This window comes from Oreochromis aureus, linkage group 7, assembly GCF_013358895.1.
Source record: "Oreochromis aureus strain Israel breed Guangdong linkage group 7, ZZ_aureus, whole genome shotgun sequence".
NCBI classification, from domain to species: domain Eukaryota; kingdom Metazoa; phylum Chordata; class Actinopteri; order Cichliformes; family Cichlidae; genus Oreochromis; species Oreochromis aureus.
Genome location: NC_052948.1, coordinates 29,617,118 through 29,644,591, shown reverse-complemented (window position 1 = coordinate 29,644,591; position 27,474 = coordinate 29,617,118). Strand labels below are relative to the sequence as shown.

Below are 27,474 nucleotides of genomic sequence, written 5' to 3'. Positions count from 1 at the left end.
TTACAACAAAAGGCTCAAGACAAAGTCTGATGGTGTGAATGTTAGTCTGCAGGGCTGCTTAGAGGCCACAAACTGGAGCATGTTCAAAGAAGCCACAGATGGCATCCACAAATACACAGAGACTGTGAGTGACTATATTGGTTGTCAAAGGTTTATTGGGCACATAAAGGGAAAGGCGGGATGCCTTCAAGTCAGGAGAGCAAGTGGAGTATAGGAGCTGCAGAAGTCCATCAGAGCAGCAAAAGGGCCCATTTACAAACAATTAAAGGCTACTACCTCAACCACAACACGCTCAGCATGTGGCAGGGAATTAAATCTCTAACAAACTACAGAGGGAACCACAACTACCACAGACACCTGAGATGCCACCCTTCCAGACAGCCTTCTAGGCCAGGTTTGACTGGCTGAACACAGACACACTCTCAAAAGCCTCCAGTGACCCCATGGAAACTGCCTTCCAGGTGACACACACACAGGGCACACTTGTCTACGGAGAGTAGAATGACCTCATCCTCAGCAGAGAAAGAAATGTTACTGGACTATAGGGAAAATCCTCCCCCTCTGCAGCCTCTTATTATCAAAGGGACAGAGGAAAAGGGGGTCAAAAGCCACAGATTCCTGGGACTGCAGGTCACATCAGATCAGAGACTCTGCTTTCCTCCAGAGCAGAGTAAAATCATATCTCTCTAACAGGAGCTTCTGTGTTAAGTTGGGTTCAGCTTCATCCTCTGCGGCCCCTCTGCCATGGGGTGTACCACAGGGATCTATTCTTGAGCCACTACTGTTTTCATTGTATCTCCTTCCACTAGGTGCGATCTTTTGTTTCATTTCATTCATATGCTGACGATTGCCAGCTTTATCTACCTTTCAGTCACTCTGATAGCTCCTCAGTTGGACTCCTGCTTGATTGTCTCAGTGATGTTAAGTCATGGATGACTCTAAATTTTTTAAAATTTTAATGAACATAAAACGGAAGCAATTTCATTCAGTCCCAGTCGTTGGAAACTGTCATCCATGCTTTTATAACCTCGTGCTTGGATTACTGCAACTCCCTTTTAGTAGGGGTTGGCAAGGCACTCTGTCACGCCTGGAACTGGTGCAGAATGCTGCGGCATGGTTTATAACTGGTAAAAGAAAATTTGAGCATATTACTCCGGTTTGGGCCTCCCAACACTGGCTTCCAATTGAATTTAGGATCTATATTAAAATCCTTTTACTGGTTTTTAAATCTTTAAACGGTCTGGCACCTGTATATTTGTCTGATCAGCTGAAGCCCTATGTCCCCCCTTGCTCACTCCGGTCAGCGGAGCAGCTGTTGCTCTCAGTTCCTAAATCCCGTTTGAAACTTAGAGGAGACTGAGCGTTCTCTATTGTGGCCCTGAAGCTTTGGAATGATCTTCCTCTGCCTATTAGGCAATCTACATCAGTGGTGGTTTTTAAATCCAGACTAAAAACTCATTTTTATTTGCTGGCCTTTGACTCAGTGGGTAAGTGAAACTGTTATTTTATTGTTATTTATTATATTTAGTATATTTTTATGTTTCATGTTTATATTTTTTATTTATTTATTGTTGTTTATTTATTGTATTATTCTATACTATTCTTGTATTATTCGTATTGTATTTTTATATGTTTTTATTGTATTTTTTTTATATTTCTACAGTACAGCACTTTTGGTGCTATATAAATAAACTATGGTATGGTTGTGTAGATATTGTCACCCTCTTGTAAACACAGTATAATTTATAATTTACATTCGTATTGTCTTGTCTTATTTATTTTTGTTTATTTTCCTGACATGCTTCCTATGACTATGAGAGCTCTGGATAAGAATTCCAATGTGCCTTGACTGCTGGTTTTATGCACAAATGGCAAATAAAGAACCTTGAACCTTGAATGTGTGTGTCTCAACAGAAGAGTCTGAGAACGAGGAGCAGGTGTTAAGGGTGTGTCTGCTGAGACTGTTGCCTGCAGATGAGTTGCTCCTTTCTGAACTATAGAAAGGTACATCAGCATTGACTACTACAAGCTATGTCCATCTTTAATGAAAAGGTAAAGTTCTTTGCCTTAAAAGAGTTTCATGAAAGAGCTTCTTACTTCTTAGATTTAGTGTCATTATTAAACTTTAAAAAAAAATTAAAATAAAATGAAACTGAACTCAAAACTGAAAGATTGACACAAAAAAGGCGATATTCTTTAAAAAGAAATCATTCTATAAGAAACACCAGTTATTATACCGACTGACCATTATGAGTTTTAAATTTTTTTAACTTTCAATATAATGAGAAACAGTATTTTTTGTTTGTCTTAGAAGGCCCCTATCTTTGGTAACATCTAAAATAATTTTAAAAGAACAATCAGAAATTATAAGAACTATTTATGAATTGAAAAGATGTGCAAGTTTATCTTGAGTTTTCAGTGGTGGCTGTGGTCTGTTGTGACAATGCTGGCATTTTTCACAGAACACAAACCATATGAGGAAGTCGTCACAGCTTACAGAAACAGGAGACATGTCTAGTATAACAAAATTACATTTTAAAGAGAGGTCAGCATACTTGGTTTCATTTTGACTTGGCAAACAGGTATCCAGCTGGTGTTCCAGACAATAAAGCTCACTGGTAAGTAAAGGTTCTATCAAAGGGGAAAATTATTGGTTAAATTACATATTATCTATTCTAATTATTAGAGTTTAATTCAACAATGGCCTTCATTGAGTGACCATCTGATATTTTGAAATAAAATTGAACTCAATTAGTATTATTATTATTTTTATGCAAGATGCCAATTTAGAGTTATTTATTTGCTTACTTGATTGATTTCTAATTTCTCAGTGTGCCGGCTTAATTTTGGGTATAAAAACATTAATTCAGTTTGTCAATTGTCTAACAAAACAACATAATGTTTGTGTTAAAAAGATTTTGGCATGTTTCTAAAATATTTGTATTTTCTTGCTTTTACGACGGGTGGTCTAATAAATTTGCTCACACTCGCACTACAGGGAGGAGATCTTACATATTTATACATTTATTTGACCTTTAGTGCCAGCATTGTAGCAGCAGATCATATCTAAATATTATACATGCTACCATGGTGTTATATGCATTATAAAATACATTCAGAGACTCTGCAGTGATCTCAAAATATTACTGGTTGCACTAACAAAACAGCATGTGCATGCACTTTGTTCTTCATAAAATAAACTTCTATTTTGAGCTTTCTTTTTAAAATAATATTTCAGGGAATTCTTTTACAAAGAGAACAACAAGACCAAGGCTGGAGAGCACTACTCCAACCCTTACCTTACCTCTAAACCAAGGACACCAATTAATGCTTGACAAGTTAGATATAAAGTATAATATCTCCATACATATAGGCAAAAAAGAAAAAAATGCACACGACTGAATGCATTCATGTGGAAAACGTAAGTACATCCTCTGTATCTATAGGAATAGGAAGGTAACAGGCATTGCAAATCAAATGGCTTAGATTCACTGAATATCAGCCTGGTTAGCACCACTATAAAAGCAGAGGTTTTGGCATTTGTCTGGTCTGGAGCAAAGTCCCAGGTGTTGCAATGCCCCAGTCAACATTCTCAACCTGAATGAAGTGCTGTGGCGGGACCTTAAGAGAACTGTGCATAAACGAATGGAGTGAAGAAACTTTAGTGGGGAAAAACTCCCCACTAAAGGTGAGAGACTGAAAAAGTCATAGCCAAAATGATCAAAAGTTATAACAGCCAAGGATGCTCCTACAAGCAAAATCGTGAGATGCATTTAGTTTTTTCCAAAACTGCATAAGGACCTCAGAAAACATGTTTTTCAGATGAACATAAGTATGTAGCATAAAAACAACAACCTTTTTTCTATTAAAGAAAAATAAATTGAAATCAAAAAGTTTTTTTTTTTATTTAATGAGAAGTATAAAGTAAACTGAAGAATCTTTCTGATTGTCTATTTGGTTGTCATTTGACTTGAATTTTTCCATTTTGTTTAAACAGGATGGGGGGATGGCTTATAAAGAGCGGCTTTTAAAGACTCTTAATGAGTTAGAACAAAAAGAATTTGAGAGTTTTAGGTGGTTCTTGCATTCGGGCTGCTTAGAAGGCCTTCCAAATATCCCAAAGAGCAATCTAGAGGATGCAAACAGGATGCAAACAGTCGATATGATAGTACAGACCTACAGCCAGCAGTCTGTCGAGGTGGCAAAGGAAATCTTAAAGAAGATCAGAAGAAAAGATTTGGTGGAGAAACTGACAAACCTCTGCACAGCAGTGCAAGGTAAGCACAGTGTGGCCATCTGTACTTTGTGTGTGTTCAAAAAGGTACCGTTTAAAAAAATGATTAGAACAAGCTTCGTGCAAGATTTGTTTGCTTCTAAGCCTTAAAAATATTGTAGAAAGATCAAAATGAGATGAAATCCATAAAAGCTTGAACAGCTCCAAAAGTTGGTTACACAAGAGTCCAGGTTCACTGCATGTAAGGGGACCCAAAGTACAACTGACATGAAGTGAATTTAAGAAACAGCACCAGTGGTGACCAGGCACTAATTATGGGTATGTTACATCTCATTGTGTTCTGCCTCCTGATTGGCTGTAGACAATTGTCAATCAATCTCCTCCATGCCGTGTCTCCTGTACACTACAGAATGTGTTCAACTTGTCAAATTTACATAAATCTTCAATCGCTAGCAGTGTGACTCTGAAGTGCTGTGCTGTATGTTTGTAATTTTTCTCCACAACAAACACAACAATGTCAATGAAACGTGTTGCACCATCAAAGGCTCCTGCGGTAGCACCCAAAAGGCAGAGGAAGATGCTAACCATTGCGCAAAAATTTGGACTGGACATGCTAAAGTAAGGTAGAAGTTACTGTATTTTTTGGATTATAAGGCACATTAACCAAAACAAAACAGTTAGATAAGTCAAACTTTACTCATTCTTCTTGCTTCCTCCTCTTCCGTACCATTGATTCATTAACGTTGAATTCTCTCACAGCTGCTCTATTCCCATGTTCTACTGCGTGACTGATCGCCTTGAGATTGAAATCCGCTTCGTAAGCATGTCTCTTAACAGGTTCCATCTTGGGGTCCTTATACACACACAATACGATAATATTATGTTGAAGCACAGTACGTATTACTCCGCGAGGCTCCTGACTACGGTAGCCATAATGCTCCGACAATCCATCAAGCGGTGTGGCTGCGTCGCTTACCAAAGTCGTACTAAAACATTTTTTGACAGATTTTTGACTTCTGTAAGCACAACCACGATTCATACAGAAGTCGCACTGCCGTTTTTTGCGAAAATTAAAGGATTTTAAGTGCCCTTATAGTCCGAAAAATATGGTACATGGCTGTAGAGCGCCATTAATAGTAATAATAAGTATTATATAATTATAATAATTCATCATAACAATAATAATAATAATAATAATTCACTAGTTCTTAAATCCATCATTATTATTTATAGGAAAACTTATATATTTTTATTTCTCAAACAAATGTTCTGGACCTGAAAACAGGGTTTGATCTTTGGTTTCATTCTATAATACTGGACTTATTTTTCTATGAAGGTTTGAACTTTGAGAGTGTTTAAACAAGAGAGAAAAGTGTGAAAATGTTCATGCCTGTCTGAGAAAAGTGTTTACTAAGGGGTTTTACAGCCTTAAAACATCTATAATAATTGTAAAAAATAAAGCTGACTACTTCACAGATTTCCCCTATCGCAGATTATTTTTAGAACATAACTCCTGCAATAAATGGGGGACCACAGTACTATGTGTGTGTGTGTGTGTGTGTGTGTTTTTTACGGTAATTTTGATTGGAATGTGTTTGTAAGAGGAATGGACCAGAAGAGTCATTTCTCCAATCAAAGAAACTTGGTTATAATGTATCCAACCTTTCTATCTGTCTACTCTTCCATTGTACAGTGACTTTAGAAGACATACTGTCCCATTAACACAACTATTTATAAATATCTACAGAACCATGGCCCCAATGAGAAAGCCTTGTCTTAGTAACCTGTATCTCCTTGTAATTAGCTCTATTACAGTCAAACAGCTCATCTGTTCTACTGTGTACCCAGGTTCAAAATGTCCCAGCGGCCTTTGTTTCACCATTCTGGGGGAGGCAGAAGGGGCACAGCTCAATAAACTGGCTGGCATGGGACTCAGCTCTCGAGAACGCAGGGATCTCAAAGATCTATTGAACCCCCTTAGGTCCAAAAATCATTCTGAACTTCCATCTTTCTGGGGACTGATGAATGACACGAGTCAAACTCAGCCCAGTGATGATCCAATTCTCTTCCCGAAATTCCTGGCAGAATTCTGCTGCCAGAGCATCTCCATGTTTTGCCAGGACCCTTCTAAAACTGACTACAGTCAGTTTTATACACTATTGACAGTTATTCAAACACTCCACAAAGTGTTATTTTCTGTTTCCAGACTGCAGTCAGAATCTACTCTGGAATCACACCAGAGACCTGTCTGAAAATTAAAAGAATTTAGAAGAAATGTTTTAGTTGAGTATGAAAATGATTTCCAAGGTTTTTTTGTTCTTAAATATAATTTAAATGCTTTGTTTCAGAAAGAGATTCGACTCAGCTTGACAAGAGGCAAGACTCTGCCATGCTGAGGACATCCCAGGTCAAACAGAATAAAGCGTAAGTTGAAAAAAACAAAACAATAAAATGGCTGCATTTAAATGCCTCTTAATCACTTCTTCTGCAAGATGAAGCAGCTCAAAGAGAAGCTCAGTTTATTAATATTTATTTCAATCAAAGTTATGGCCTCTACAGTATTTTGGCTTATTTATAGTGAAACCCAAAATAATCACTTATTGATTTATTTGCCGTGAATGATAGTAATGAGAGACAGTGAGTGATAAATAATGTTTCATTTACCAATACAACGTTATTCTGTGTATGTTTTGTATTTCCTTCTTTTCTTTTCCCTTGTTATACTTACTGTCTTAAATAAAACCTGTATGACTCATAAATTCTTTTAAACAAGGCATTTATATAATTTTAAGCACTGATTACAGTAGCTTCAACACATACAGTCTGATTGACCAACAGCTCACAACATATTGTATCATCCAGACCTGCAACTCCAGTTTGTAACCAGTGCAGTAACAAAATATGCGCACATGTGCTGGTACACTGGTACAGCACATATGACTGAAATTCTTGTGTGCAAGCTTCACAAGCAACAGTGGTGTGCAAAATACAAGAAACATAAGATTCAAGCCAAATATAATTATAAGAATAAATATATTTACAAGAATGTATGCACATTACTAAATATGTATACCAAATTTGTACATGTAGATATATATATATATATATGTGTGTGTGTGTGTGTGTGTGTATATATGTGTTTTCATGTGTATATATATATATATATGTATGTATATATATATATATATATATATATATATATATATATATATATATATATATATATACATATATATCTGTAATAAAATATCCAGAGGTCAGCAGTTTGAATATTGTGCAAAAATTCTAACCAAAAGTTCTAACCACACAAAGTGGGCAACAAAATTTTTTAAAGACAACCCTTCTTGTCTAGTTTATACTTGCTAGTTGCCAGGTCTGCTCCACTGCCTTGGATGACAAAGGGTATGACATAGTCATAAACTTCTTTGATGACTTCTCTGCTGAAATCCTGTCAAGGACATGTGAACACAGATGATATCATGATTACAACTGTAGTTAGCCTAAATTTACACCTAACTTCAATATTTCTTATGAGAACAATGACTTCAGCTGAGGCTGACATGACTAGCCAAAGTTAATCCAACATATAATCTAATATAATATAATCAATAATATAATCAGTGATAATGTTTTTTATTGGCATCTGATATGCAAATTAAAACAAATGGGTTTGAAGATGAGATTTAAACTGCGTCAAAGAGTTGAGCTGACGAAGGTGTAGTTCAGAGTAGTGTTCCAGAGCTAAAGGCACAAGCACCCATGGTGTTAAGTTTTAAAGTCACAACTGACAGTCACATCAGTAGTTAATATTACTTGGTGCAATGGGTGAAATGTACACTGAAACAATTACAACCAAATGTGAAGTAACAGATCGAAAAAAAGGTGACATTTGAAAATAAAATCACTAAAAGAATTTCAGCAAACAAATAATATGGTCAAAAAGTCTTTTCTCTGAAGTTCGTGAACAAATGAGTGATTGGTTGTGTCTAATCATTCTTTTGCTGAAAGGGTGGCATGGTGTTGGAGTGGTTGGCACTATCACCTTAAAGCAAGAGAGTTTTTGGATCAAATCCCAGTTGTATTCTTTTCTGTGAAGATTATGTGTCCTCTATATGTTCTCGAGGATATTCAACCTCTATCCACAGTCTAAAATATGTCTATAAATTATTCTGGTTAATTCTTCTCTTAGCTGCTCCCTTTAGGGATCTTCACAGTGGGTCATCTGTCTCCGTCTCACCCTGTCTATAACACCCTGCTCTGGCACAGCTATCCTCTGCAAGTCCTCCTTCATTACATCCATTAATATTCTCTTTGGTCTTTGTGTTTTCTTTATGCCTTCATATTCACCCTTTGCCCACTGTAACTTCTTTGCACATGTCCAAACCAATGTTAATAACATGGTCTACAACAACAGTCATGGTATCAACATATCAACAAAATAATGTTTACAGTTTGGGGTATTTTCAGCAAATCTCAACTTTTTCTACAGGATCCGTAACAGTTCATCCAAATACAAGGACATCATTTCTAAATGTATGGTGATCCAGTTAAGATCTCCTGCTGTCTACCAGCTGAAACCAAAGAAAGAGAAGTTTGGAACTCTGACCAGAATGACTGTCGGTGAAAAAAATCCAAACAAGCCAAATAAAACCATCTTACTTGTGGGAGAAACAGGAGCTGGAAAATCTACTCTGATCAACGCTCTGTTTAACTACACCATAGGAGTGAAGTGGGAGGATGACGTCTGGTTTCAGATTGTAAAGGAGAAGAAGAGAAGTCAGACACAAAGTCAGACATTAGATGTGATCGTGTACGAGATCTTTGGTTTTGAAGATGAAACTCTGCCCTACTCTCTGACCATCATCGATACTCCTGGGTATGGAAGTACCAGAGGGGCCCAACATGATGACTTGACCACAAAACACATATTGGAGTTGTTTCAATCAGATAATGTAGTTCATGAAGTTCATGCAGTGGGTCTGGTGATGAAGGCAAGCGATAACCGACTGAATGATCGATTGGGGTATGTCTGTGATGCAATGATGTCTCTGTTTGGAAAAGACCTGGAGAAAAACATTGTAGCTCTCATCACACACTCAGACGGAAGAACACCTACAAATGCTCTTCAGGCTATTAAAGAAGCAAAAATTCAATGTGCCAAAGATACGAAGAAACAGCCTGTTTACTTCATTTTTAATAACTGCCAGCATGAAGAGCGAATAAAGGCAACGGAAATAACAGAAATAAGTCAGTTTACAGCCTTTGTTGAAAAAGTAGAACCTCGACAAATGGAAATGAGTGTGGATGTTCTCAATGAAAGAATCAGACTGACAGCCTGCATCCAAAACCTGCAAGAGAAAATCAACCTGACTGAACTGAAACAGACAGAAATCAAACAGATACAAAAAGCTCTGAAAAAAGCTGAAGAAAAGATGAAGAAGAATGAAAACTTCACTGTAGAAGTTGATGAGGTCTACAAAGACAAAGAACCGATTGATGGAGGGATGTGGGGGTTGATTTTTTATGTAGGAGCTGTCTGCTGTACAGTCTGTGAGGAGACCTGTCACTATCCTGGATGCACAAAGGCCTGGTATCCTAAATACTGTCAGATTATTAAACATGGCCGCTGCACTGTTTGTCGTGAGAAGTGTCCTGCCTCAGATCATGTGAAAGGAAAGTGGAGATATGTGACCAAGACAAGGAAAGTTCAGAAGAAAATGGAAGATGTGAAGGAGAAGTACGAGAAGAATAAATCAGAAAGTGAGAACATGTTGAGTCTTTTGGGAAATCTCGAAAGGGAAATGAAACAGCTGACAGCAGAGAAGTCACAGTTACTGGATGAGTCCTACCAACATGTTGTCAGATTGGAGCAGATCGCTCTGAAAGACAATTCTTTATCCACTATTGTCCACTTGGACTTCCTGATTAAGAAGATGAAGGAGGAACAAGACACAGAGAAGGTCCAGAAACTGGAGGAGATAAAAAGTAGACAGGATGAAGGAACCAGAGCAGCTCTGAGATACAAACAGCACATGGAAAAGCAGTTACAGAAGCAGGGAACTTGGCCAACATATTTCTGACTACTGCCATAAACAGACAATCATAGTTCTTTCTATCAACAAATTACCAACATTAAACAGAAAAGTAGGAGAAGAAAAATTCTGAGTATTTTCTTAATTAAGTAACTTTACAATGTGAAAAGATTCAATGTATTGTAACAGAAAATTACTACCAAGTATTATTAGATACAAAGAATCTTTATATGATGATTACATGACTATATGACGATGATCAGTTATTTTGTGTTATGGCTGCATCTTACTTTTTCAGGATCACTCTGCAGGATAATCATATGATTAGCATTGAGAATTTACTTTATTCTTGAGGATGGCTGGACATGTGTAAACCTTTTTAACTATTGCCATGAGTTCTGCACTGATGAGGGTGTGAGAAGAAGCTAAAAGCACCTAAGAACATGTCTAATTCCCATATAATACAAACATTTACATGAAAACAACAAGGAATATGTTAAAACTAGCACTCTTCAAAAGCATAAATATCATGACACACAATAATTTGTGAGATATAAAAATATAATAATAATAACTGCTTACTGGGGAACACTACGTACCCAGATTCTGTTAATGCTTTGTTAATGCTCATGAGTCAGATGTTCACTTTGTTCATGAGTTCTCTCCATGGTCTCTGGCTTCCTCCCACAGTCCAAAGACATATGGTAGGGTTAGGTAAACTGGAGAATGCCCAAAATTGTGAATGTGAGTGACTGGTTGCCTGTCTTTCTGTTAGTTTGTGGGAGACTGGTGATCTCACCAACGTGTACCCTGCCTCTCAGCCTATGGCCCCGAATTGGACAAGCAGACAGATGGATTTGTTTCCTTTTATGGAGGAATTTCAATTCAATTTATATAGCAACAATTGCATAACAGTTGCCTCAAAGCGCTTTATATGGTAAACACTCATAGTAGAGAGACAGAGCAATCAGGCAACCTCAAATGAGCAAGCACTTGGCAATAGTAGAAGGGAAAAACTCCCTTTAACCAAAAGAAAGCTCCATGAAAACCAGGTTGGGGGTGATGGGAAATAGAAGCGAGAAAAGGCAAACTATGGGAGAAAAAGACAGCATTTAAAATTTTAGCATTTACTCAGGAAGACAGGCCAAAATATGAGAGTGAGAGAATAAAAACAAGTATGATCAATGCAGAGAGGTCTATGAACACATAGTCAGTGAAGAAGAAATATTCAATGCATCATGGGAATCCCCCAGGAGCCTACACATATTGTAGCTTGTCGCGCTACCCGATCTGTACCGGAACACGATCGGTACCACACATGTGCGAAAGGCCACTACTTCCGCTCGAAGCATTTTACGATAGTTACCGGTCAGAGTATCTGTTAAGATGTTAACAATAATAAGTATCTCTTAAAATGTTTGCAGTAATGAAACATTTCAATATAATGTAGACAAAAAAAAAAAGATAGTTACGGATCAGGACTCCCCGATCCCTACCGCGCATGTGCTTCTTCTTCTGTTTCGTTTAATGGCAGTTTACTCCCCAGTGTACGAGGATACCGCCACTTTGTGCCCGAGCGAATGAGCCCTATTGTAAACTGAACTAGCGTCATTACAAATCGCGTTTGTGTATGCGTTAAATTTGATTTAGTGATAGTCGAGTGTGTTTATGCTTGTCTGTGTGGAGAGGATACGCATTAGCAAAAAAGAAAGTTTTAAGCCTAACCTTGAAAGTAGAGATAGTGTCTGTCTCCCGAATCCAAACTGGAAGCTGGTTCCACAGAAGAGGGGCCTGAAAACTGAAGGCTCTGCCTCCCATTCTACTTTTAAATACTCTAGGAACAACAAGTAGGCCTGCAGAGCGAGAGCGAAGTGCTCTAATAGGGTGATATGGTACTACAAGGTCATTAAGATAAGATGGGGCCTGATTATTTAAGACCTTGTATGTGAGGAGCAGGATTTTAAATTCAATTCTGGATTTAACAGGAAGCCAATGAAGGGAAGCCAAAACAGGAGAAATCTGCTCTCTCTTTCTAGTCCCTGTCAGGACTCTTACTGCAGCATTTTGGATTAACTGAAGGCTTTTCAGCGAGTTTTTAGGACATCCTGATAATAATGAATTACAGTACTCCAGCCTGGAAGTAATAAATGCATGAACTAGTTTTTCAGCGTCACTCTGAGACAGGATATTTCTAATTTTAGAGATGTTGCGCAAATGGAAGAAAGCAGTCTTACATATTTGTTTAATATGTGCATCGAAGGACATGTCCTGGTCAAAAATAACTCCAAGGTTCCTCACAGTGTTACTGGAGGCCAAGGTAATGCCATCCAGAGTAAGAATCTGGTTAGATACCATATTTCTAAGATTTTCAGGGCCGAGTACAATAACCTCAGTTTTATCTGAATTAAGAAGCAGAAAGTTAGCGGCCATCCAGGTCTTTATGTCTTTAAAACTTTCCTGCAGTTTAACTAATTGGTGTGTGTTACCTGGCTACATGGACAGATAGAGCTGCGTGTCATCTGCATAGCAGTGAAAATTTATGCTATGTTTTCTAATGATACTGCCCAAGGGAAGCATGTATAATGTAAGCAGAACTGGTCCAAGCACTGAACGCTGTGGAACTCCATAATTAACCTCAGCATGTGAAAAGGACTCTCCATTTACATGAACAAACTGGAGTCTATTAGATAGATATGATACAAACCACTGCAGTGCAGTACCTGTAATACCTACAGCATGTTCTAATCGCTCTAATAGGATATTATGGTCAACAGTATTGAACGCTGCACTGAGGTCTAGCAGGACAAGCACAGAGATGAGTCCACTGTCAGAGGCCATAAGAAGATCATTTGTAACCTTCACTAAAGCTGTTTCTGTGCTGTGATGAGCTCTGAAACCTGACTGAAACTCTTCAAATACTGAAACTCTTCAACACATGAACAAGTTGGCGGTGTACCTGGGGCTTCTGTTTAAGACTATGTTTCCTCCTCACCGTCACCCAGCCATTCTGTTTCCCCAGGTGCTCAGGACAGTCTGCCAGGAGACAGCTATCGGGGCCTACACTTTATTCAGCTGCACTGGCTACAGGCGCCTGGCTAGCCATGAATTTTTCAAGAGTCCAAAGCCGAGTCTCCAATTCAGTGATCCTGGCCTCCAGAGCAGCAAATAGGCTACATTTGTTACAAGTATGATTACAAGCTAAAGGAGGCCGAGTAACCAAACATCTGACACAATGTGCAGCAAATTGTAGGGGGGACAGATAAAGAGGCCGTGATGCCTGCGAGTCAGCTACAAGCTAAGCTAAACTAGCAAAAGAGTAAAGACAGTGTCTGTACTCGCATTCTCGGCAAGTCCGGACTTTGTAAGTTCGCATGGGAGTCCGGACTTGCTGATAACGCGAGAACGTGGCGCGATTTATGTACAATTGGAACGCCAGTGTACTTGATGACATCACAGCTCCGGAGTTTTTACTGCCCTCCCCTTTTAATTTAACTGTTAATATTCATATTTGCAATGGAAATTACATATGATATGAAAAAAATTACACATGATGTTGTAGATTTTTTAAGAAAAAAAGATAATTTTAAAAAGTATCTTAAGTACTTTGGCAAAATTTGCTTCATATCACTTACATATCATCTGTTTTATAATGTCTAATAAGCCTCATACAGTTAAGCACAATCACTACATGACAGAAAGACAAGCTTAAGCTCTCTATTAATAAAAATAGTATACATGTATGCCTGAATAAAAACAAACAGGTGAGATGTTAGAATGCCTTTATCTTTGTTTTAGTGGACACTCAAAAATTACAATAGACGGCTGCTGGGGTTTGGACGAGAACTGAACAAATATTTAAAATATAATCTGATCATTTTTGGAGCAGCCTTCAGAATCTCCACCTAATAACATGCTGTTTTGGGTCCTGGTGAAAATGTTTCCTCCTGAATTTAAATATTTTTAATTTTAGGTTAAATCCAGAGTCAGCTAATCTCAGCCAAACTGATTTACTCAGGAACAAATAACACACTGAAATAAACCAAACATTAACATTTAGAAGTTATCTAAGTGACTTATATATCATGTTTAACCTGAGTAGCGAAACACCGCGGGGTGTTTGAAAACGATGTGACGGGAGTCCACTGTTCTCATCAGCTCCAGTGAGCCTTGACCTCCCAGTCTGTTATCGAGCTGGAGAGTAATGGACGTCTCCACAAACGTTGGAACACTTTTGCAAATATGTGATGTCTTGATAAATCAAGCAGATATTTGAAGTTTACACAGCTACATTCTTGCCTGAAAGAGTAATATTTAGTATTTAGCCGCTCCTCCGCCATTGCCGCATTTGAGTTTTGGACAAAATGCATTCTGGGATATTTGGCTGTACCAAGTCCACACAAGCCACCACCGATGAATGCTCGATAAAACGGGAGGAGCAAAACCACATCCGGGAATTTTTCCCGTTCTCGGCTTGATGCGTACTTTGAATTGGAACAGTATGTGGTCTTCGACTGACGACGTATCACAAGTCCACGAGACCGCAAGTACACAGAAGTATGCAACACCTGGCAGGCTCTGCCTCCCATTCTACTTTTAAATATTCCAGGAACATTCAGTAAGCATACAGTCTGAGAGCAAAGTGTTCGAATAGGGTAATATGGTACTATAAGTCAGGGCTCGCAAAATTTCAAAATCCCTGCTAGCCCTTCGGGCAGGCACTCTTCAGTTTTTGGTAGCCCAAAATAAATTTAAGTAGCCTGAATAAAAAAAGAGAACAATTTTTTGATTGATGTTTTGTTTCCTTTACAATATTATACATTTAAGTATATTATACATTAAAGTATAATATTGTAAAGGAAACAAAACATCAATCAAAAAATTGTTAAAACACAAATTGTATAAAAATTAAAACCATCAACTCAAGTACTTGGTTCAAATTGAACAGAAATTTCTATGAATTTGTAAGAACTGTGTAGAACATGAATCAGTCTGTGTCAGATCCTGAATCTGAAATTTCCACTGAAGTCACGGGTAAGAGATAAGTGGAACCAAGATCGAGGCCATTTGCTTTTTGAAGTTTGCAAAGACTGCTAAATTTTGCCAATGGTAGTTCACTTTTTGCAACATAGTACGCTGTTCTAAACAGATTTTTCAGGAGTTCTTGTTGTACTTGGTTTATCTTTAGTGTGTTTTTTGCAATTGGTGTTTGTTCTGGGAAAGATACTGCAGACTGAGCAATAATGCATTTCTTGCATTTGTTCTGATGCTCTATTCCTATGATAGCCCGACGGGCAGGGCTGAGTTAGATTTTGGTAGCCCGACTGGAAAAATCGCTAGCCCCGGGACGTCAGGCTAGCGATTTTACGAGCCCTGATAAGGTCATTAAGATAAGATGGGGCCTGATTATTTAAGACCTTGTATGTGAGGAGCAGGATTTTGAATTCTAGATTTAACAGGGAGCCAATGAAGGGAAGCCAATAAAGGACAAATCTGTTCAGAAAAGAAAATGTTCTATACCTCATTTGCCAAGGCAGCTGCAAGGAACTAAAGCCATGTCCCTCGGATTATCCTTGGTGAGTAGCTCTGGAGTGGAGGTTGCTTGGCTCGTTGCTATAAGCCACGATGCATGTACAACTGTTCTAGAAGCTTGGTCCGCATTTCCAGCAAAATGTAGAGAGAGTAGTGGTAGTGTGAGGAGTTCAGAGATTAGGGGCTACTCCTCCACGTCAAAAAGAGCTAGTTGAGGTGGTCTGAGCATCTCACAAGGATGCTGCCTGGGTGAAGTGTTTTGGGCATGGATGCACGAATCTACTTAAACGAATCACTCTTATTTGGCCTTACACAAAAATCCATCAATAAGCTTCAACATGTCCAGAACTCAGCCGCCTGTATTATCACTAGGACTCCCTCTACCCACCACATCAACCCTATTCTGAAGCAGCTTCACTGGCTCCCGGTCACATCTCGCATTAATTTTAAAATACTCCTCCATATGTTTAGGGCTATAGCCCTAAACATATGGAGGAGTATTTTAAACTAAAGTCTAAAGTCACGAGGTATGGTGGGGAGAGAGAATGAATATATTCATTCTCTCTCCCCACCATACCTCGTGACTTTAGTCACTCGGCCCCTCGACGTTAGAATTCCCTACCCCCTGACCTCAGAAACATCACTTCATTCCCTCTTTTTAAGTCCAACCTCAAAACCCACCTGTTACTCCACCTGCCTACTCCATATAACTTATCCATGATCTTAAACTTTCTATCTGCTACTCTTATTATTGTATTGTATTTCAGGTTTTTATGCCTGTTTTATTTGGGCGTTTTAAATAATATGTATTATTAGTAGTAGTAGTATTAGTAGTATTAGTATTAGTATTATCATTAAAAGAATTGATTAAATAAAAAGCAACAACAAACAAAACACATACGTATTCGAATGTTTTCAACTTCTTTTTTTTTTTTCTTTTAACCAGAAATACAAACCCCTCATCCAAATACAAAGACATCACGTCCAACAGTGATCTGATCCATTCAGGACCTCCTGCTGTCTACCAGCTGAAACCAAAGAAAGAGAAGTTTGGAACTCTGACCAGAATGACTGTCGGTGAAAAAAATCTAAACAAGACAAATAAAACCATCTTACTTGTGGGAGAAACAGGAGCTGGAAAATCTACTCTGATCAACGCTCTGTTCAACTACAGCATAGGAGTGAGGTGGGAGGATGAAGTCTGGTTTCAGATCGTAAAGGAGGAGAAAAAACAGCAAGCAGAAAGTCAGACATTAGATGTGATCGTGTACGAGATCTTTGGTTTTGAAGATAAAACTCTTCCCTACTCTCTGACCATCATCGATACTCCTGGATATGGAAACACCAAAACGATCGAACATGATGGCATCATTAGTCAAAGGTCACTGGAGATGTTTCAATCAGAGGATGGAGTCCATGAAGTTCATGCAGTGGGTCTGGTAATGAAGGCAACAGATAATCGACTGAGTGACCGACTGATGTATGTTTTAAATTCAGCAATGTCTCTGTTTGGAAAAGACCTGGAGAAAAACATTGTAGCTCTCATCACACACTCAGATGGAAAAAGACCTAGAAATGCTCTTGAAGCTCTTGAAACTGGAAAGACAAAATGTGCCAAAAATGAGGAGAATCAGGTTGTTCACTTTCTGTTTAATAACTGCCAGTATGAAAACCAAACAGAGGTAGGAGACCTGAAAGTGGTCAATGAAATATCAGAAAGAGGAATGCTGAAGTTCACTGCCTTTTTGAAAGAGTCCAAACCTCAAAGACTGGAGAAAACTGTGCATGTTTTGAATGAACGCATTAGACTGACAGCCTGCATCCAAAACCTGCAAGAGAAAATCAAATTGACTGAACTGAAAGAAACAGAAATCAGACAGATTCAAGAAGCTCTGAAAAAAAATGAAAAAAAATTAAGAAGAATAAAAACTTCACTGTAGAAGTTGATGAGGTCTACAAAGACAAAGAACCGATTGATGGAGGAATGTGGTTGATTTTTTATGTAGGAGCTGTCTGCTGTACAGTCTGTGAGGAGACCTGTCACTATCCTGCATGCACAAAGGCCTGGTATCCTAAATACTGTCAGATTATTAAACACGGCCGCTGCACTGTTTGTCGTGAGAAGTGTCCTGCCTCAGATCATGTGAAAGGAAATTGGAGATATGTGACCAAGACAAGGAAAGTTCAGAAGACCAACGAAGAAATGAAAGAAAAGTACGAGAAGAATAAATCAGAAAGTGAGAAAAAGTTAAGCCTTTTGGAAAATGTTGAAAATGAGATGAAACAACTGACAGCAGAGAAGTCACAGTTACTGGATGAGTCCTACCAACATGTTGTCAGACTGGAGCAGATCGCTCTGAAAGCTGATTCAGCATCCACTGTTGTCCACTTGGACTTCCTAATTGAGAAGATGAAGGAGAGAGGAGACACAGAGAAGGTCCAGAAACTGGAGGAGATGAGAAGCAGAGTGGATGATGGAACCAAAGCAGCTCTGCGGTACAAACATGATAATGAAACAGTTTCTTTGCTTTAAATGTAGTAAGGATGCCCCCTGCTGTTTAATGATCAGTACAACAGTGTGTGAGAACAACTGCCAAGCTGATTTCAATCTCTTCAGGCTCAAGTAAATTTCTCTTTATAAAAGTTAGAGGCTAAAAGTATTTAATACCACGTCAAATGTAATTAAATAATAACTAATAGTTAAATTTTAATTAATGTACTATAATTTATTTAGTTATTTGACCTAACCACTGTGAGTTCATATAGGCTGACTCTAATTTTAAAGAAATCATTTGAGAATTGTACATGCAGTGACTAGCTCAATTAAATATTTGGGAGCATGTAAGTTAATGAACAAAGTTGGTTGATTCATGCAATGGTCCTGGGTTTGACTCTACCTTTCGGGCCCACAGACATGCCAAATCCATTTTTTTAAACTTCTATACCAGAGCAATACAAATGAGTACCATTTGTAAAGTTTATCAAATCTTATTTATATAAAAAAAAATGTAAACCCCGTAGTCTTAAGTAAATCAGATTAAACATGTCTGATCTCTATCTTTTGTATTTGTTCTTATCATTGTTATTTTGTGTGGAGGGATTTTTTTTTCATTCCAGGCAGTGCACAAGTTGGTCAGTCTGGTCTTGCAGTCTCGGCTGACTGTTCTGTCTACCAGTAGCTGGTGTTTTGCGCCTCTGGTATTCTTGCCAATCCCTTTCTGTGCCCCGCTCATGTATTGACCCATGTGTCTGTTCATCTTAGCCGATATGATGCCTGACAGGAGCTTCCATGTAGTACTGAGGCAGGTTATTGGTCGGTAGTTGGATGGGACCGGTCCCTTTGGGTCCTTGGGGATCAGGACCGTCCGACCTTCGGTTAGCCATTCCGGGTGTCTCTCGTTAACTAGCAGCTGGTTCATTTGTGCTGCCAGACGCTCGTGGAGTGCAGTCAGCTTCTTCAGCCAGTAGGCATTGCTGTTTAAGGGTGAATAGATGTAAAACAGAACGAAATAAAATAAAATAAGACACTGAAATGAAAAGACATATACTGAATTGTATCAGAGCTCTCTTGAATGAATAAAGCAGATTAAAGTGTTCCTGTCCTGAAGTTTTGAATTGTCCTTCAAAGTTTGTCAAAACCCAAACAGGTGTACTGTAGAGGAAATGTCAGTGTGCAGATCCTATTACCTACTACCCGGGTAGGACTAATAGTGCATCGGGCTTATCCTAAATCCAAGGTTGGGCTTGAATCAGTTCTTCAGGCAAATCCCCATAATCCGATTGCATGGCTGGCCACACCATTTCAAGATCATTAAGGATCTCATTTGGACTGGGCTCGCCATCGGTGGTCATCCAGAATCCTTTCTAGCAGTTCAAAAAAACAATCTACACAAACAGTGCAGAACAATTAATTTCTATTCCATCTTGTGTTCTTAACATTAGCTCATTAACTTCGATTCCAACTGTATTAATAATAAATGGTATTCCTTGTAGCTTTACCAAGATACCACAGTTACAGTAACTTGCTGTTTGCAGTAACAAATTGTTTGATCACAATTATATCACAATAAAGAACATAAGCAGCTTAAACAGTAATAATCATTGTTTACAATGAAAGTGACATTTATCATTCTTACCTCTGGTGTTGGCCAGAGGGGCCGATGGCGCGATATGGCAGCCTCGCTTCTGTCAGTCTGCCCCAGGGCAGCTGTGGCTACAACTGTGGTTTGCCTCCACCAGTGTGTGAATGTGAGAGTGAATGAATAGTGGAATTGTAAAGCACTTTGGGTGTCTAGAAAAGCGCAATATAAATGCAATCCATTATTATTATTATTATTATTACTATTATTATTATTATTATCATTATTATTATTATTATTATTATTATTATTATTATCAATAAGCAAACATAACTTAATTCAGTGAATGAATGAAAGAGAAAACTAAATCAAATCAATTTTTGGTATGACCACCCTTTGCCTTCAAAACAGCAAAGACTTAATGACTTTGGCTGTATGTTTGGGGTATTTGCTCTGCTGCAGAATTAATTTGGGGCCAATAAACAATCATTTAAATTTCTGAACGCATTCTTTGTTTACAGCATTTTTTCACACCTGCGTAAAACTTTTTTCACAGTACTATATATTTTAAAATATACATTCTAATATATATTTCCACATCACATGTTTTTTATTAATATGTTTGACTGTGGAAAAAGGAAAATACCTAATTAAAAAAATACTATCACAGTCTCTTCAGTTTAGCGGATATTAACGTCATAAATTTGGTCTCTGTTGAATTAAACATACACCTCCGGTTACTCACTGAGAAAAACCGGAACTCCTCCCACTTAGCATGGGGGGGACCAATCACAACGCAGAATGGGGCAGCAAGTCTCCATGGTAACGGAGTATCGTTTGGGGAGGGGCAGACTGGGAGAAAGCGAGAATCTGAAGGTTGAAGTGTTAAAACTCCTCAATCGGACTCCTCTCTGTGCTGACACTGATCCTCATCCTCTCGGGCCTCCTGCTTACTTCTTCAGCCTCACTGAGCTACAGACAGCGGACACACACCAGGACAGGTAACACACCTTCAGATCATCCATTACGCTTTCATTTTCTCGCTTTTAGAAGTCAGAACCTTTGAGGATGAACAAGAATCAGCAGGAAGTGTGGAGGTTTCAAAATAAAAGCACGGAGCAGACACAACAGTGAGAGCCTCACACTAACAGCTGGATCCTCGGCTGTTGTTGATTTGTATGTCTGTATGAAGAGCAGCTACTGTTTTCACAGGTCCACACAGTTTGCACGTAGACGACACAATAAATGCACACAATGCCACCATACACTCCACACACACACACACACACACACACATATATAATATCATGAGGTCATCTAGTGGAGGCAAAGCAGTAAGGTGAAGGAGGCTGAAGCTTCATTTAACATTCAAATGATTTAGTGTGACCACAGAGCAGGAAAACGATCCTGCTGTCTGCGTTTGTTTAACGCATGTGGTTATTCTGCTGAAAGTAGCAGCAGCTGTCAGAAAAATGAAGGAAATCTGAAATATTTCACTGTACAAACTTTATTTGTAGAATAAAATAGAAATACTCTGTGTGGTACTGTGATATAATGTACTTCAAATCTGAAATAATACGGTTTTTAATTTTATCAATCATTTCGTAAATAAATATATATTTTGCTTCATTACAAACTGCTGCTGATATTGTCAGCTGTACACACACTGGTGGACCTGCTCTCCTTTTTAACTTCTTTCCTGGAATGAAATGAAAACTTTTCCTTCTTTAATTTTTAATGTTCAGCCTGCAGGTGCTTCCAGCCTCCAGCAGGTGGATCTGTTTGTCTTTCAGAATCAGAATATTTTATTAATACCTAGGGAAATTATGCAGGTTACAGTTGCTCCAGTACAGTAGCATTAACAAAAACAAACTAGACTATTTATCAATACAATATGTTAAGATATGAGAAATAGCACAATATATACAAGTCACCAAGTAATAAACATTCAGGGTTGACAGATGTGATTATAAATAAATATCAAGAAATTGACAGCAACATTACAGTGTAAGAAGATGTGTGATCTGTGGATCAGTTTTTTAATAAATATCTGGATCAGTTTATATACAAACTCAGTGAGCCTCTCTTCTTTTAACACCTCTCATCCAGGTGAGTGAATTTAAAATAGCCTTCAGACGACTGACAGCAAGACAAAGCGTAATATGAAAAAACAAAAGAAATAATAAAAAAAGTACAAGTAACTTGAATATAACATTAACATATAAGAACAAAAGGATTGCATCAATAAAATCAAAGGCAACAAAAATAAATAAAACAAGACAAATGCTGAATATAGCAGCATTAAAATTTAAATTAGATTTAAATGTATTTACATGAAATCTAATCAGTTAATACATGAAAGTAAGGCTGAACGGAACTTCATTTAAAAGCCAAAACAATAAATACAGAGGGCTTTCACCGTTTATTTTCATTTCTTTGATGTTTTGGTAAAATAGCAATATAAGTAAGTTCATAGAGTCAGTGAACGTGTAAAAAGAAAGATTACAAAATTGTTTGCATTATTTAAATATTTAATATGTGCATTATTGATAATATTGATATTTATGTTTTTTTAAATATCATAGTTAATGTCATTATAACCATGTCACTCTTCTACAGTAAAGATAAATCACAGTAAATAAAATAAAGGAAATAATGCTTATAACACAGACTCAGTAAAAATCCAGACTGAAGAGTTTTTGACCCGTCCTGCTGCTCGCAGGTTCTCAGTTCAAACTGATCCAACAGCTCAGAGAGTGGAAGATGAAAGTTGTGTCCTCACAGAGTTTCATCCTGCACTTATCTGCAAATTACCAGCAGACTCTGAGGACCTCATGTGCCACACTGGTTCATATGCTGTCAGCATGTGAGAAATTCATAATGGACAATGAAGCACTGATATTAGGTTGATCAAGTCCAAAGCAGAATTTATGCAAAGTCCAAGACACAAAATAACTAAATCCAGACAGCTCAGAGAAAAACACAGGGAAAAGTAAAATACAGAAAAACTTACATGTAATACACTAAAAGCTCTAAATGGCCAAGCTCACAACTAAAACCAAAACACAGGATGGATAATAATCAATAAGAATTAATAAGAAAGAGTCCCACAATACCGATCTCAGTGTTCAATACTCAGATCCGTGACATGATCTTCATAGAAATACGAAAGAAATGAAGAAACAGTTATCAAAACAGACTATCTGACCACAGCCCTCATGTCCAAACACACCTGAGCCTGTAGACAGGGCTAATAGGGGGTCAGGTGTGGTGGTGTCCTCAATCTAAAGTCTGGTCCTGCACACAGTAAACAGTGAAGATGATCACAGGGATAGAAAAACAACCATGAATGTGGTTTTCTGGAGCGTCCTGATTGGCTGGTCATGGCGGTTCAAAGGATGACACTTTGTCTAAACATGATTTAGGAGACGTCTGTCACACCTCCAGGAGGTGATGTTTAAAAGTTTTTTTTAAATATAACATTTTATATTTTATCTGGCTGAGGTCAGACAGCCACACACAGTGCACTGTAGGTGAGTTAAGGCGTAGATCAACTGTCAGAGTGAAACCTGATTGGTCCGTGTGATGTCAGGGATGGCGGGCACATCGAGACACGACAGAGAGATGGCGATGAACGCCAAGCGGCAGCTGTCCGAGTGTTCAGACCCCATAGAGAGACTCCGGCTGCAGTGTCTGACTCGAGGCTCATCTGGGATCAAAGGTTTGGGCAGGTGAGCTCCGCCCACTTCACACGTGTGCTCACACATCCAACATTCCAGTCCAGGGCCCGTTGTTCCTGCATCGTTTTAAAAAAGGAAATTCTGTGTTTATAAAGATGTTTTTACCAATGTAAAAAATCTGAGTTAAGAAACAGAATCAAAATGATTAAAAGTTCACAAACACGTAAAGATGCCCGAGCTTCATCATCATGCTGAAAAACGACTCCAGTCACTCGTTCCTTTTTCCATTTTTTCAAACTGAACAACAAACATCAGCTTCTACAAACACGATAACCTGCTGCGAAGCTGCTAAATCTTCTGTTGGGTTAGCCCCCCTAATGTAAAACCCCTGGACCATTAAAGAAACATTTTTTTTTCTCTTTAGAAGTAAATTAAATTTGTGTTTTTAATTTCAGACTGCTTCAGAGTCCTTCACAGGTCTCTTTTCTCCATGATCAGAAACTATAGGGACCTCTATAGTCAACCGAAGCTTGTCACTTCCATCTGCAGTCGTCTGTATTTGTTCTGGGCCCTTCCCTCAGATCGGTTCATGACTCAGGCAGACATTCGCAGTTATTCTTTAATGCAGTGGAGTAAATGTAGTGAAGTGTAGGTCCTCTCCCGGGCTGTGATTTGTCCCTTTAATGCAGTGGCGGCGGGTTTCGGGGTCAGATGAGAGTAACTCACATCGATGTTTACGCTGAGGTTTTCCTGTCAGATCATCGCTGAGTCGGCGCGGCTGCAGGATGTTGTTGTGTTTGTCTTCGTCGTGTTGTTGCTCTTCTTGTGGTTTTTACTCCGCTGATGTTCAGCTGTACACTCTGCAGTAACCTCAGGTCCTGTAATACACACATTTACTCCCAGCACGGCAGTACTGGAGTACTTTCAGTTTGAGCTGAGGATGATAATTTAAAAACACAAAGAGCCTTTTAAGGTTTATAAGATCAGTTGGTGAGCTGCAGTCAGTAATGACAGTATTCATACTTCAGACATCAGATCTGAATCCTTCATCCAGCGCTGACTGACGGAAACTCAGAGTTACTTTAACTTTAATGTTTCTGTTTTCTAAAGCTACATGAAAGCAGTAAAGACAGAAGTGAAACTGCTTGTCAGTTCTAAAGCAGCTCAAATATCAGGGGACTCAGGACTAAAACTACAGTTTACTACTTCTTTACTTTAAGTGACATAGAGACAGTTATAGTTTTTTTTAAATAAAGTTTTTCTTTTTGATGGTATAAAACTGAAATGCTGCTGTCTGATTCGCTGATTTTGTTTGTCAGGACCTTCAGAGTGATGGACGACAACAACAACCGCTCGCTGGACTTCAAGGAGTTCATGAAGGGGTTAAACGACTACGGGGTGCTGATGGAGAAGGACGAGGCCACAGCTCTGTTTCAGCACTTTGACCGCGACGGCAGCGGGACCATAGACTTCGACGAGTTCCTCATCACTCTGAGGGTAAATCAGACCAACGATGAGAGCATGAGATGGGATCGCCTCCCATCAGTCAGCCAGAACTAAAAAATACCCTCAAAGTCCTCCTTCCATACGTTTTTAACAACTCTGGTTTCAGTGCTCGTGTTTCCAGGCAGACAGCTGCTCTGAATAAGAAATAGTTGTGAAGGCTCCTGCATGGCACGACTGTTTTTATCTACAGTGAGCGATCGTCTGTTTCAAACCACTGAATGATGTGCTGTAAGCTGGACTGAACTGAAGCTTCACTCCTTTAACTTCCCCTTCTGTTAAATGCAGCCACCGATGTCCAAGGCCCGGAAGGAGGTGGTCATGCAGGCGTTTCGGAAGCTGGATAAAACGGGTGACGGGGTGATCACCATCGAAGACCTGCGGGGTGTTTACAATGCCAAGTACCACCCCAAGTACCAGAACGGGGAGTGGACAGAGGACCAGGTCTTCAGGACGTTCTTGGAAAGCTTTGACTCTCCGTATGACAAAGACGGAAAGGTAACGAGCTTCTGACAGGAATGCCAGTCAGGCGGTGTCTGTGTGGGTGGAGGTCAGTGACTGTGGCCCACAGACCAGTAGCTCCTGCACTGAAACAGACTTTAGGTGTGAAACTTTCCTCAGCGTTGATGAAGCTGTATGCTCCTCTCTGAAGGTGACCCAGGAGGAGTTTATGAATTATTACGCTGGTGTGAGCGCCTCCATCGATACAGACGTCTACTTTATTGTGATGATGAGAAATGCCTGGAAACTCTGAGTTAGCGCCGTTCTGGTAATCGAGCTCCGTGATGTTTGGGTGGTGGTAGGAGGGCGGCGAGTATTTCCATTTTGAGATGTTTTCCATTGTAGAAAAGCTGTGATTAAATTTCCTCACTGGGGAATCTGGTAATGTTCTGCAGGGTATGTTGTATGGTTTTACTTTCAATGTGTTCCAATGAGATGGACTCAAAGAACCATACAACATACAAAATCAGCAGTGAAATCGTTCATTTAGTGTGTTAGTCCACGCGCTGCAGGCTGCTTCACTCTGGCTTCTTACTGTGGTTCGATCTAACCAATCAGCTTTTTCTCTTTCACTTTCTGGATGTAAACAAACTGCTGTGTAAACAAACACGGCCGCGCTGTTTCCATGCAGATATGAAACTCGCTCAGAGGTGATCAGTTCTCATCATTTCCTGTTCCACATTATTATTCTTGCACTCTGCCATAGCAGCTCTGCATGATTCACACTTAATAATCCTTCTTTATCTTATACTGGGACTTAATGCAGTCTGCAGTTCAACCTCTGTGTGAAACAAGCTGCTTTAGCTCCTCCTACTTTTAAATCAACTTTCTTCTGATTGGATGATTTGTGAAGTCTGCCTTGGTTCAGCACCCAGTGCTTTTACATATCATTACCTTTATATTTTAAACTTTAGCATGAACATCTGACACCATAATATCATGCATATGTTGGAGAATGTGGAAAATAAGGTGAAGAAAAATTAAAAATCTTTTTATTCTTTATTTATTAAATAAGTATACCCCAAGTAACAGTTCCTCTCTTTCATAAATGACTTCAAATCTATCCATAAATCTGTCTTTAAAGATTTACAGTTAGATTCACATGACCTCTGCCTAAAGAGCCATGTGACTGTAATTTAATGTGTTTACTGTTTTTACGGAATTTCATAACTGTTAGAAATGTTACCCTCATACTTTGCTTTATTTAATTTTTTTATACACATTAGAACACCTCGAGATTATTGCCTTATATTGATTTGAGGTTTTTTTTTGTTTTTTCTATAATTTTTTGAGCAAATCAAAATAGGCCTACTTTGTCACTTTTTTTCCCATTTTAAACAAGAAAAAAGAGATTAAATTGTATGGATGATTGGATGAACGAGTGGATGGATGGATGTCAATCAGGTGAGGCGCCTCATTTTTTAACATTTTCCTTTTAAACTTTAAAGCCACACAAGATGAAACCAACCACTGTTTCATTCTGATCTAACCAATGAACTGATTAAAGTTGGACCCTTCCTCTTCATCTCTGCTGTTTGTCTTCATAGTAACACTTTTATGCACTGTTGTGTCTGATCTCTATGTATTAAAGCTGTCATTAAAGCAGGTTTCTTGTACTTGGCAGGTGACCCATGATGAGTTTATGAACTATTACAGTGGTGTCAGCGCCTCCATCGACAGCGACGTCTACTTTATACTAATGATGAAAAACGCTTGGAAGCTGTGAATCACATTAAAACTCCAGAATCTAAGCACCTCATGGATTTCCGACAAACGGGATTTGTTTTAAATGATCATACTGACGTGTCTGATCAGATCTGTAGCCTGAGTTCTGTCATATTATCAGTTAGAAGTCATATTCTAAATAAATGCAGTTACACAGATTGGTCTGACTTTTGTCATTTTGGATCCTGTGC

The 27,474-nt window shown here is 38.6% G+C and overlaps 2 protein-coding genes across 3 annotated transcripts; both read left to right on the top strand.

Moving 5' to 3' along the window:
* The first annotated feature begins 2,572 nt into the window (after positions 1 to 2,572).
* Positions 2,573 to 18,270, top strand: LOC116330905. The gene is made up of 4 exons (XM_039614361.1): positions 2,573 to 2,618; positions 3,998 to 4,277; positions 6,583 to 6,658; positions 16,742 to 18,270. The coding sequence occupies exons 2-4, from the start codon at positions 4,007 to 4,009 to the stop codon at positions 17,733 to 17,735; spliced, it is 1,341 nt and encodes a 446-aa protein (XP_039470295.1). The 5' UTR covers positions 2,573 to 2,618; positions 3,998 to 4,006; the 3' UTR covers positions 17,736 to 18,270.
* Positions 18,271 to 20,667: 2,397 nt separating this feature from the next.
* On the top strand, positions 20,668 to 27,441 carry capslb (calcyphosine-like b). 2 transcript variants are annotated; one of them, XM_039614362.1, is made up of 6 exons: positions 20,668 to 20,875; positions 23,467 to 23,605; positions 24,874 to 25,051; positions 25,346 to 25,555; positions 25,710 to 25,826; positions 27,183 to 27,441. In XM_039614362.1, the coding sequence occupies exons 2-5, from the start codon at positions 23,469 to 23,471 to the stop codon at positions 25,809 to 25,811; spliced, it is 627 nt and encodes a 208-aa protein (XP_039470296.1). In that variant the 5' UTR covers positions 20,668 to 20,875; positions 23,467 to 23,468; the 3' UTR covers positions 25,812 to 25,826; positions 27,183 to 27,441. The 2 variants fall into 2 exon arrangements, with proteins under 2 accessions (XP_039470296.1, XP_031596942.1); XM_031741082.2 differs by lacking the exon at positions 25,710 to 25,826.
* Positions 27,442 to 27,474: the final 33 nt, after the last annotated feature.